This window comes from Gorilla gorilla, chromosome 3 (assembly GCF_029281585.2).
Source record: "Gorilla gorilla gorilla isolate KB3781 chromosome 3, NHGRI_mGorGor1-v2.1_pri, whole genome shotgun sequence".
Classification (NCBI taxonomy): Eukaryota; Metazoa; Chordata; class Mammalia; order Primates; family Hominidae; genus Gorilla; species Gorilla gorilla.
In genome coordinates this window covers 205,659,906-205,672,851 of record NC_073227.2, presented here as the reverse complement: position 1 = coordinate 205,672,851, position 12,946 = coordinate 205,659,906, and the positions used below count along the sequence as shown (strand labels likewise).

Sequence of the window (12,946 nt, the reverse complement as noted above, 5' to 3'; positions counted from 1 at the left end):
GACTCCTCCTCACCCAATAAGCAAATCCTTTCCAAGTGGACTGTAGATCTAAACATAAAAGCCATGCCAGGTGCAGTGGCTTGTGCCTGTAATCCCAGCATTATGGGAGGCCACGACAGGAGGATCACTTGAGGCCTGGGCAACATAGCAGATCCTGTCTCTACAAAAAATAAACAAATAAGAAAATTGTGTTGCTCTATGATACTTAGAAAGAAAGAGAGAGAAAGAGACAGAGAGAGAGGTGGAAACAGAAAGGAAAGGGAAAGGGGAAGGGGAGGGGAGAAGGGAAGGGAAGGGGGAAGGTAGAAGGGAAGGGAAGGGGGAAAGAGGAAGGGAAGGGAGAAGGGAGAAGGGGGGAGGGGGAAGGGGGAAGGGAGAAGGGAGAAGGGAGAAGGGAGAAGGGGGAAGGGGGAAGGGGGAAGAGAGGGGAAGGGGGAGGAGAAGGGAAGGGAAGGGGGAAGAGAAGGGAAAAGAATGGGGTAGGAAAGGGGGAAGGGAAGGGAAAAGGAAAGGGAAGGGGGAAGGGAAGGGGAAAGGAAGGGAAGGGAAGGGGGAAGGGAAGGGAAGAGGGAAGGGAAGGGAAGGGGGAAGGGAAGGGAAGGGGGAAGGAAAGGGAAGGAAAGGGGGAAGGAAAGGAAAGGGAAGGGAAGGGGGAAGGGAAAGGAAGGGGGAAGGAAGGGGAAGGGAAGGGGGAAGGAAAGAGAAGGGAAGGGGGAAGGGAAGGGGAAAATGAAGGGAAGGAAAGGGGGAAGGAAAGGGAAGGGAAGGGGGAAAGAAAGGGAAGGGAAGGGGGAAGGGAAGGGGGAAAGAAAGGGAAGGGAAGGGGGAAGGAAAGGGAAGGGAAGGGGGAAGGAAAGGGAAGGGAAGGGAAGGGGGAAGGAAAGGGAAGGAAGGAGAAAGGGAAGGGGGAAGGGAAGGGAAAGAGGGGGAAGGGAAGGGAGAAGGGAAGGGGGAAGGAGAGGGGAAGGGAGGGGAGAAGGAAAGGGAAGGGGGAAGGGAAGGGAGAAGAGAAGGGAAGGGGGAAGGGAAGGGAAGGGGGTAGGGAAGGGGGTAGGGAAGGGAGAAGGGAAGGGAGAAGAGAAGGGAAGGGAGAAGAGAAGGGAAGGGGGAAGGGAAGGGAGAAGGGAAGGGAGAGGAAAGGGAAGGGGGAAGGGAAGGGAGAAGAGAAGGGAAGGGGGAAGGGAAGGGAAGGGGGTAGGGAAGGGGGTAGGGAAGGGAGAAGGGAAGGGAGAAGAGAAGGGAAGGGAGAAGGGAAGGGAGAGGAAAGGGAAGGGGGAAGGGAAGGGATGGGGGAAGGGAGAAGGGAAGGGATAAGGAAAGGTAAGGGGGAAGGGAAGGGAGAAGGGAAGGGGGAAGGGAAGGGAAAGGAAGGGAAGGGAAGGGAAAGGAGAAGGGAAGGAAAAGGAGAAAGGAAGGGAAGGGAAGGAAAGGGAAGGGAGGGGAAGGGAGGGGAAGGGAGGGGAGGGGAGGGAAGAAAGATTGATTTAAAAGTGTGGTCGTATGCACTTGTAGTTCTAGCTACTGGGGAGGCTGAGGCAGGAGGATTGCTTGAGCCCAGGAGTTTAAGGCGGCAGGATCGCACCACTGCACTTCAGCCTGGGCAACAGAATGAGACCTTGTCTCTAAAAAATAATAAATTAAACATAAACATAAAAGGCAAAACAATAAGTTTTTAGAAGATAAGGAAGAAAAGCAAAAGAATGACTTTGGGATAGGCCACGTTTCTTTAACAAGATGCAAGAAACACTGACCACAGAGGAAAATACTGATAAAATCAGACTACTACTATTATTTAATGACTTATGTTCCTCAAACACACAACTAAGGGTGCAAAGGCAACAATAAACACACACTACAGTTTACCCTTGAACAACAAGGGTTTGAGCTAAATGGCACCACTTATATGTGAGTTTTTTGTTTCTTTGTTTGTTTGTTTGTTTTTGATACTGAGTCTTACTCTGTTGCCCAGGCTGGAGTGCAGTGGTATGATCTCGGCTCACTGCAACCTCTGCCTCCCGGATTCAAGTGATTCTCATGTCTCAGCCTCCCGAGTAGCTGGGATTACAGGCATGCACCACCATGCCTGGCTAATTTTTGTCTTTTTAGTAGAGATGGGGTTTCATCACGTTGGTCAGGCTGGTCTTGAACTCCTGACCTCAAGCTATCCACCTGCCTTGGCCTCCTAAAGTGTTGGGATTACAGGCGTGAGCCAAATTTTTTTCAATAAGGATATTGGAAAATTTTGGGGGGACTTACAACAATTTGAGAAAACTCACAGATGAACCGTATAGCCTAAAATATTGGAAAATGTTAGAAAATAATTAAAAATAATTAGAAAAAGTTAAGTGTGTCATGAATGCATAAAATATATGGAGATGGCTAGTCTAAGTTATCATTTACTGTCATAAAATGTACATAAATCTATTATAAAAAGTTAAAATTTATCCAAACATACACACACCCTTGCTGACTGTACATGATGCCATTTGCAGTTGGGAAAAATCTAAACAAATGTTTTAAAGATAGAGTATTAAATCATAACTGCATAAGATTAACCATAGTACATACTACACTGCCATAATAATTTCTTAGCCGCCTCCTCTTGCTATTGCGGTGAGCTCGGGTATCTGCTTACAACACAGTGTGATGCCAATCACCCACGTGAGCAGGTCATCGCACCAATCAATTGCGTTTCACAGTCAAAAGTGATCCTTGCAGTTCTCACATATTTTTCATTGTGTTTAGTGCGATACTGTAAACCTCGAGTAACACCATGGGACCATACGAAGTGTCACTCGTGATGCTGGAGGTGCTCCCACACAGAGAAATGTCATGACCTTACAGGAAAAGGCTGAATTGCTTGACATGTACATAGACTGAGGTTTCAGCTGCTGTTGTCGCCGTTTCAGATGAATGATTCATCGTGTAAACAGATGACCTAAATTACAGTATCGATAAATACAGTACAGTACTGTAAATATGTTCCCTCTTCCTTACGATTTTCTTAACATTTTCTTTTCTTTAGCTTACTTCACTGTAAGAATCCAGTATATAATACGTATACAAAACATGGTTAATCAACTGTTTATGTTATCAATGAGGCTTCCGGTGAAGAGTAGGCTATCAGTAATTAAGTTTTTGGGAAGTCAAAAGTTATACACCGATTTTTATCTGCATAGAGAAGTTGGTTCCCCTAAGCCCTGCATTGTTGAAGAGTCAACTGTATATGATTCCAATTACACAGTAAAAATACAGGCAAAACTAACCCACAGTGTTAGAGGACAGAACAGTTGTTACCCCTGGGACAGAGGGAGGGGTCCTGACTGGAAGGAGGATGGAGGAAGTTGGGGGTAATGGTAATCTATTTCTTGTCTTGGGTGGTGTGGTGACAAGGGGTGTTCATTCTGTAATTAATTATATATGTTTCTGTATAAATGTTACATACTTCAACAAAAAAAGTTTCTTATTTCAGCATATATTATGAAATCTCTGAACTTTTCCAAGGATGGTTTAAGAAATGATTTCCCCATCCTCTCTGGATATGTAAGTAAATCCAGGCATATGTATCAAGAGTACCAGGGAGGTTTCCTTGCTAGTCCGGTAGCCTGACTTTCAAGGTTAGGTGTGCTGTGACCTGGGGTACTGTGTTCTACTGGGATAGAAGTAGAGACAGGTACTGGCCACTGCCGCTCTCCCTGGATCAACTTCCTGTTACGCACTCTCCCTCACTGACTGCAGGCTAGTCCCACCCGGAGATGATATTCTGCTAATAAAGCAAAACCTGTCAGGCTTGGAAGAAGGTGCCTCTGCCCGTGTGGCTGCTCGACCTCGCACTCCTCTGTCTTTCCAAGTTCTGGTGCTTGATTGCCAGAGGTGCTAGAAAAACATGCAATCCAGCAGAAACACGTCCCTCATCTCAGTACCACTGTTGGCCTGGGAATCTGACCTATAATTTAAACCTACTTTCCCTCAACCTTTACACACTGAAGCTCTCCAAGGTGTTCACAGCCAACAGCAAAAATGCTGCTGTCTGGCGGGCGCAGTGGCTCACACCTGTAATCCCAGCACTTTGGGAGGCTGAGGCGGGCGGATCACGAGGTCAGGAGTTTGAGACTAGCCTGGCCAACATGGTGAAACCCCGTCTGTACTAAAAATACAAAAATTAGCCGGGTGTGGTGGTGCACGCCTGTAATCCCAGCTACTCAGGAGGCTGAGGGAGGAGAATCGTTTGAACCCGGGAGGCGGAGGTTGCAGTGAGCCAAGATGGTGCCACTACACTCCAGCCTGGTGACAGAGCGAGACTCCATCTTAAAAAAAAAAAAAAAAGAGGCCGGGCGCGGTGGCTCACGCCTGTAATCCCAGCACTTTGGGAGGCCGAGGCGGGCGGATCACAAGGTCAGGAGATCGAGACCATCCTGGCTAACACGGTGAAACCCCGTCTCTATTAAAAATACAAAAAAATTAGCCGGGAGCGGTGGCGGGCGCCTGTAGTCCCAGCTACTCGGGAGGCTGAGGCAGGAGAATGGCGTGAACCCGGGAGGCGGAGCTTGCAGTGAGCCGAGATTGTGCCACTGCAATCCGGCCTGGGCTAAAGAGCGGGACTCCGTCTCAAAAAAAAGGAAAAGAAAAAACCTGCTGCTGTCATGGCTTTTGAAATCACAAGCTAGAGCCTCAGTACAAAAATGAGGTGCAGTTCACCAATGGGAGCTGTTGTGTTAGGGTCTCGATTGGCCTGTTGTTGAATCATGCTCAAGTCCTGTCAGCCCAGGGCTTCTGACATCCTCAGGCTCTGAGACCAGGGCCTAGCAAACCACACTGGGTTAAGAAATCACTGGTTTGAACACAGCAAGAAAGCTGATGAAATGGGCCCTGCCACTACCACTGAGATCTTTGGTGAGGAGAACACCCAGGCTCACCGCGCCACACGAATACTGCTTTTATACCGAGTCTGTTTTTTAAATTTCTGTACTCTGACTTAACCTCTCAGCAGTCCTGGAGGAAGCTGGTCCAACTGTCCCCTGTAAAACTCCCTCAGCAGGAATCCTCTGGACATGCAGAGCAGAAGCCAGCCACAGCCATCCTCTGCTGGAGCTCAGGCCGGCCGGGACCCCTCTAAGATCTCTGGAGAAAAACCTCACAGATTCCTAGCACCTGAACTCGCTGGTTGCATCCTGCTGGCGACTTGGGCAGTGGAGGAAGCGAGAATCCAGATCATGGTGACGAGCGGGCACCAACCCGTCTCTCACGAAAGCACCAGGGCGGTCTGATGGAGAAAGCTGTCAATCTTACTTACCGAGATCTACAAAAAGATGCTTCTCTCCCATGTTATTCTTCACAACTAGAAATGAAAGGTCAGGACTGCTTTGCTCAGCTGACCCCAGCCTCTCCAGTTTCTTTGAATTCGATGTCCAGCTTTCCTCTGTAGCCTTTTCTGTGAACATTTTATTGAAAGAAAATCCTTGTCTTGCAGGTGCTTCTGAAAAATGGGGAAATCTGTGGCCTGTTGTCTCTGGAGCGCTATCATCATCTTCACTGCCAAGCAAGTCAAGAGCAGGCTGCAAAATTTTTCTCAAAAAATTACCTAAGGAGAAAAGCTATTATCATTCACCTGGATCTTCTTCTCCACACATCGCATCTTAAGGCCTACCCAGGAATCCGCATATGACAGTTTTACACAGAAAACCATTTTTTGATTTCTGGTTTCAAAACTGAGTTGCTGCTGGGCACAGTGGCTCACGCCTGTAATCCCAGCACTTTGGGAGGCCGAGGCGGGTGGATCACAAGGTCAGGAGATCGAGACCATCCTGGCTAACACGGTGAAACCCCGTCTCTACTAAAAATACAAAAAATTAGCCGGGAGCGGTGGTGGGTGCCTGTAGTCCCAGCTACTCGGGAGGCTGAGGCAGGCGAATGGCATGAACCCAGGAAGCGGAGCTTGCAGTGAGCCAAGATCACGCCACTGCACTCCAGCCTGGGTGACAGAGCGAGACTCCATCTTACCAAAAAAAAAAAAAAAAACCGACTTGCTATAAATTGTTATATGCCACTCCTGTGACTTCCTTTTGTGAAATCTTTTACCTTTTCAATTCCATTGACTTGGGAACCTGGTGTGAGATGTAAACAAATTATCTTAGAAGGGAAAGTTCATTTGAGAAGATGCGTCAATGCTGCTGGTAGGGCCTGAGCCTAAGAGGCTGTCATCAAGAAAACACTGCTTATTAATACATACTGGGAGGACTCATCTTCACATTCAATGATTACAGAATGAAGGGCTCTCGTGCCCTTAAGAGATCATAAAAATAATAATAATAATAATAACGAAGAATGAAGGTTTATATGAAGAAACTGCTTCTCAGCTAACAGACAGAAGCACTGAGGAAATCTCGGGGAGTTAGGGCGCTGGCAAATTTCTCAAGAGCTTATTTGCTCTCCTTTACCTGCCACGACACGCCCTGCAAACCCTGGCTCTCACAGCCGTCAGCCCCTAGGCTGCTGCTCCTACCTCTGCCTCAAACGGGGCACACAATGGACTACGGCCTCGGAGCTAACATCCACAACAAAAGAAATTCGATACATTTACTGCACTTCAACATTTATTCTAAGAACTCGGAGTAACAGCAGTACTATCTGTACCATGAAAAGTTGGTAAGAAAATCCAGAACTTCTTCAAACTCAGACATATTATTTACACCACGAAATCAAATAATTTGGCTATTAAGTTGCTTCATGTGTAACAATACTCAAGAAATGCAATACTGTAAGAAAAATTTAATTTTAATCTGTAGAACTGTTATTGTTTAGATTCATTCTTCACTTTATTTACCAGAAAGGCTTGGGCCCTTACATTATAACAAATGCATACTCTAAATTCAAATTTTTATTTCTTCACATTAGATTTAATTACTTGCCTACTCAGCCAGGTGTGGTGGCTCACGCCTGTAATCCCAAGCATTTTGGGAGGCTGAGGTGGGCAGATCACTTGAGGTCAGGAGTTTGAGACCAGCCTGGCCAACATGGTGAAACCGCGTCTCTACTAAAAATACAAAAATCAGCCAGGCGTGGTGCTGGGCACCTGCAATCCCAGCTACTTGGAGGCTGAGGCAAGAGAATTGCTTGAACTTGGGAGGTGGAGGTTGCAGTGAGCCAAGATCATGCCACTGCACTCCAGCCTAGGTGACAGAGTGAGACTCTTGTCTCACAAAAAAAAAAAAATTACTTCCCTACTCAAAGAAACAAATCCAATTTCTTATAAAGCACTAAATGTCAAAGTCAAAGCAAAAGCATTTGGTCCTTGCAATGATATGCTGGTACAGGATGGATTACTTCTGGAATGAGGGAGAGAAAGTAAACACCAAGTGAAAAGAAATCACAACACATCAAAGGACAACAAAGCAATATAAACCTAAACTGATAAAGCTAATTTTCCTGAAAACTTAACATTGCAGCTACTTGACCCCAGACAATAAGAGAAGAGAATGCATGGTTGCAGAAATGGTGGCAATGGCAGTGCTGGGGAGGCCACAGGTCTTGGAACCCTGGCATGGAGCGACCATGGCCAGGACCATGACTGATGACTGTCACCAGCATCAACGCTAACACACTGGTCCAGCAAACCACACTGCTGTCTACTTCCCTTCCAGGATCTTATTGCCCCCAACCCTCATGAGGACAGGAACTATCTAATTTTCTGGAAATAACTCAAAAGACTAGTCAGTCATAGAAATTTCAGGTATGACAGCAAACTGGCAGAAGAGTATTTTTAGGCAGATCAAGATCTATGATCTCTTACATTTAACTGAATTCTCTTTTCTGAAAGGCTGACAACAGCAACTAGAAATGTCATCAAAAGACACATTAAGGGAAGAAACAAGGAAAAATTCTGAATTACTTCATATTCTCTGCACCTCTGGCTCTGGCAGCTCCTAATTCTAGGGGAAAGGGGCTGAGCTGACAGCCCAGGACAAGGCCTGATCGCATCTCTCTAGCCACACTAGACCATTCACTGTCCCCAAATTAGCCAGGCACTCTTATCTCTATAGTTTTGCTTATGTTGTTCTGACTGTAAAGGCTTTCTTACCTTTGACTATACAATGAAATCTTACTGAAAGCCCAGATGAATGCCATCTGCTTTCAGAAGATACCTGTAGCAGAAACTGCTGGTACCTCACAAATTTCTATTCTCTCCTTCTTCCTGAGCAAGAGATTCTCAGCTTTCGGCCTGTGGCTAGTAGCCATGGAGCAGACGATGACCAGTAAACGGCAAGCAAAGAAACAGCCTGTTTGGCACTCTGCCTCCACACTCTGACGGCAGTCCCTCCTCACTATTCACGCATTCATTTGGAAGGGATTTATTCAGATACCACTGGGCATGAAGGCCACACACTGCAGAAAGGCAGCGAGCACAGGGGCTGGAGTCAGAGACAGCTCAGTGTCTGTTTTGGCTTTGCCATCTGCCAGCTCTGTGACTTTGGTCAAATCTAAACCTTAACATTCCCCAGCTGCTTAACAGGAGTAACAACAGCACCTACCTTTTGGAGTTGCTGTAAGGAGTAAACAAGAAAATGAAACTAAGGACTTAGCACAGTGCCTGGCACGTGTAACTGCTTAAAAAGCCTTTGTTGTGCAGCCTTAGGACAAGTCCCTAAAGGTATTTATTAATGCCTTCTGAATGAATGCACGAATGGTAAGGAGGACCAGGTGAACAGACCACATCGTGTCAGACAGCAGCATCAGCAAGTGCAAAGGCCCAAGCGCTACAGAAAATGTGGCCCATGATAGGAGCTGAATGAAAAGGGCAGGGTGGCGGGAGATGAGGCTGCCGACTTGTATTTATAATCGCTTTTAATAATTAATAATATTAGTAATTAATAATATTATTAGTAATATTATTGATAATGATATTTTTATTATGGGCTAAGCTCTGGAAATACAAAAGTAAGAAACAGTCCCTGCCCTAGAGAAACATTAAGTAGAATAGAGAACATGACAAAGAAAACAGGAAATGACCTCAGGAAGTGGTAAATGCTTTGACACCATAAGCCCTGGACGTTCTCTGCAACCCAGAGGAACACTAATCCAAGTAAGGCTTAGGGTTTGAGATATGACAGAAACAGCTTCTCACATGGCTTGATGTCTACAGAATCCTAACAGGCCAGGTGAATCTGGAGGCACAACGGTTTAGACAGCAGCATCAAAAGGTTCAAAGGCCCATGGACTAGAGGAAATGTGGCCCAGGACAGGAGCTGAATGCAAAGGGCAGGGTGGCAGAAGATGAGGCTGGAGCACAGCGGGCCTCGCTTTGCAAGCTAAGGCATCCATGCTTTTGCCTGAAGGCAGCAAATAATCACTGGAGGGTTTGAGGCACACAGGTGGCAGAATCAGCGCACTCTAGCCAGCTGACTGGCTAAGTAGGGCGAGAGGCACAGAGAGGGCAAGGATGATACCAACGTGTCTACTTGGGTAACTGGTGACACCACTCACTGATACACACATCACGGAGAAGATGTGACTCTGGGGAAGGATGAGGAGCTCAGCACAGGACATGCCAAGTTGGAACCATCTGTGTGGGGAGTGTTTAGAGGCAGTTGGCTGGATGGGTCTGACGTCTAGAACAATCTGGGCTGAAGATAAAGATTTCAGAGTCATCAACATAGATGCATATCAAAGCCATGATGGTGGCTGATCATCAAGGGTGAGGATAGAGTGGGAAGAGGGTCAAAGATGGACTCTACCATTACTAATATCTGAAGGATTGTGAGAAAACATTTTAAATGGTTCATTTTCAAGCCATGATAAATCTAAGTACCGGCAGCCAGCCTGCAAATGTAACAAACCACACGGCTCATGCACCTAGAAAGTCTTAATAAGTGAACAGAATGTAGAGGAGGGGTCAGCCCATAAAAAGGAAGAAAGTTTGTTATTGGAAAATCAAAACTCAAGTGGGGAAGGGGATGGGGTATAACCTTATAAGGGGGATAATGAAACTTAGGCGATGTCTGGAAAGATTGTTAACCCCATAGTACTCAGCCAATGAGGAACTAGGGGAGGGACTTGCGTGCTAGGAGATAAATTACCTGCTGTAACTGCCCTGAATGTGCCTGTCTACCAGACACCCAATCTTGAAAGGCCGTTATTAAAAGTCTCACTTTCGGCCAGGCACGGTGGCTCACACCTGTAATCCCAGCACTTTGGGAGGCCAAGGTGGGCAGATCACAAGGCCAGGGGATCAAGACCATCCTGGCTAACCTGGTGAAACTCCGCCTCTACTAAAAATACAAAAACTTAGCCGGGCATGGTGGCACACGCCTGTAGTCTCAGCTACTCGGGAGGCTGAGGCAGGAGAATCGCTTGAACCCGGGAGGCGGAGGTTGCAGTGAGCCAAGAACGTGCCACTGCACTCCAGCCTGGGCGACAGAGCAAGACTCTGTCTCAAAAAAAAAAGTCTCACTTTCACTGTTCTCCATGCCTCTAAGTCCATTCTTTGGATTTGGATGGGTGACTGTGTTTCTCACAGGATGAGGGAGACAGACTGAGAAGGAACGTCCAGCTGAGCTACCAGGAAACAGGCAGGTGACGAGAGCCTTGTGAAAACAGCATGCTGGGTCTCTGTGGCCACCTTCCCCTAATCCAGAAATCAGGTTCCTGGCTTTCATGCCAGTGCTTTAGTGACCATGTCCACGCCTTTTACTCTAGGTGGCCGTGAAACTCTAAGACACTAGTAGCTCTGAACTGAATTACCTGTTACCTGAGCTTCAGTCAATCATCTGCTGTTTGGACCCTTGCCCCACCCCTGCTTTGATAAGCACTCAGGATTTGGCTTTTATTCAGACCTTCATATGGTGTTCCCATTCTAACTATGTGTTTCTCCTTTGGACTGACTTTGTTTTACACCTGGGCCCAGGCCTGAGATAAATAATCTGGTTTCACTTTCAGACTCGTACATCTAGAATTATCCTAACCCTGAAGCTCTGCCTGGAACAATAAACAAGCCATCTTTGATACGACCTGGGACCGAAGCCCCAAAGCAAGGCCGAAGCAAAGGTCAGAAATCCAGAAATGAGATTGCAGATAAGGCTTGAAATGGAAAGGCCTCTCATGCACTTTCCAGGAAACTGAAATAAATCATGTTGGAGCAGAAACCATTATCTGGACATGGATGGCCATCACAGTATCTAGGATTAGAGATGCAAATGCCAAAGATGTCCTGAATAGGTTGATGTGTCTAGAACAGAAAGACAGGTCCAAAGCTAAGGGAACATCTTGAAAACATGAAGAAACACATTGCCATTATTTTTTTTTGAGACAGGGTCTCACTCTGTTGCCTAGGCTGGAGTGCAGTGGTGTGATCTTGGCTTACTGCAACCTCTGCCTCCTGGGTTCAAGCAATCCTTGTGCCTCAGCATCCCGAGTAGCTGGGACTACAGGCATGCACCACCATGCCCGGCTAATTAGTAGAGACAGGGTTTCGCCAGCTTGGCCAGGCTGGTCTCAAACTCCTAGCCTCAAGTAAGTCGCCCACCATGGCCTCCCCAAGTGCTGGAATTGCAGGTGTGAGCCACTGCACTCAGCCTACATCGCATTTTTTAGGATAAGTTAATGACCATAAAACTTGATAAGTACACACAAAATTTTAAGAGGAATAAGAACATATGAGTTTTGAATACAACTCCATGATTTTTAAAAAGCCGTGTACTTACCAACATGAATATTATCTTTAAATGCCACATCATGGAGCTGAAATATTAAATGCCGGCTGAATTTTTCATCAGTGCTAGAATCCAAGTTCAAAACATCTTCAGCTGAGCAATTAACACCGTATAACTCTTGAAGTGCTTTACACACATACTAAAAACACAAGTAAAATGCAAATAATTTATATTTTTTGTTTTAAAATTTTTCTATAAGCAATAAGCATCTCTTTATATATCATCTATGAGTTAAAAAGTCATTAATTTCTGATCAGGCGCGGTGGCTCATGCCTGTAATCCCAGCACTTTGGGAGGCCAAGGCGGGCAGATTACTTGAAGTCAGAAGTTTGAGACTAGCCTAGCCAACATGGTAAAACCCAGTCTCTACTAAAACCATAAAAATTAGCCAGGCGTGGTGGCAGGTGTCTATAAGTCCCAGCTACTCAGGAGGCTGAGGCAGGAAGATCACCTGAACCCAGGAGGTGGAAGTTGCAGTCAGCCAAGATGGTGCCACTGCACTCCAGTCTGGGTGACAGTGTGAGACTCCATCTCAAAAAAAAAAAAAAAAAAAAGTCATTAATTCATTTTTTTAATGGTTTTAATTACCAGAAAGTGTCTAGTTCATATTGAGCCTGACTCCAGCTCTAAGAATACAGCCTCTGAGACTACAAGGCGCTGGGCATGAAGGCCATGCACAATAGAAAGGCAGCAAGCACGGGGGCTGGAGTCAGAGACAGGTCAGTGTCAGTTTTGGCTTTGCCATCTGCCAGCTCTATGGCTTTGGTCAAATCTAAACCTTAACATTTCCCAGCTGCTAAACAGGAATAATAATAGCAGCTACCTTTTGGAGTTGCTTTAAGGAATAAACAAGAAAATGAAATTTTTAGCACATGTAACTGCTTAAAAAAGCCTTGGTTGTGCAGCCTTAGGACAAGTCCCTAAAGCTTCAATTTTCTCATTTGCAAAATGAAGCTACTAAGAACTACCATGCAATATTATCTTGACATGAGCAAAAATGTTTATGAACTGCCGTCAGTTTAGATACCTAAAAGTTACGCAATAAATTGTATTTTTAATGATATTTTGGCATTCTTCTAACACCACACTGCCCTCATGCCCTCTGGCTTTACTCTTCTGTAAATTCTTTCTCAGAGAGGGCTTCCTTGATTTCCCTCTCTACATCAAATTCCCCCTATATACTCTTTTTCTCTTTATAGACTTACAATTTTAGGTTGATTTATGTGATCAATTTGACATGT

The 12,946-nt window shown here is 45.8% G+C and overlaps 1 protein-coding gene across 6 annotated transcripts in view; it reads right to left on the bottom strand.

Annotated features, from left to right (window-relative positions):
- PRIMPOL (primase and DNA directed polymerase) overlaps positions 1-12,946 on the bottom strand; it is a 45,759-nt gene that overhangs the window by 17,679 nt on the left and 15,134 nt on the right. For all 6 annotated transcript variants that reach the window (XM_004040690.4, XM_019025667.3, XM_063705673.1 and 3 more), the window contains 2 exons: positions 11,697-11,844; positions 5,294-5,581 (listed from right to left, as the gene is read on the bottom strand). In XM_004040690.4, the coding sequence (XP_004040738.4) occupies positions 5,294-5,581; positions 11,697-11,844 (436 nt within the window). The remainder of the gene's footprint in view (positions 1-5,293; positions 5,582-11,696; positions 11,845-12,946) is intronic.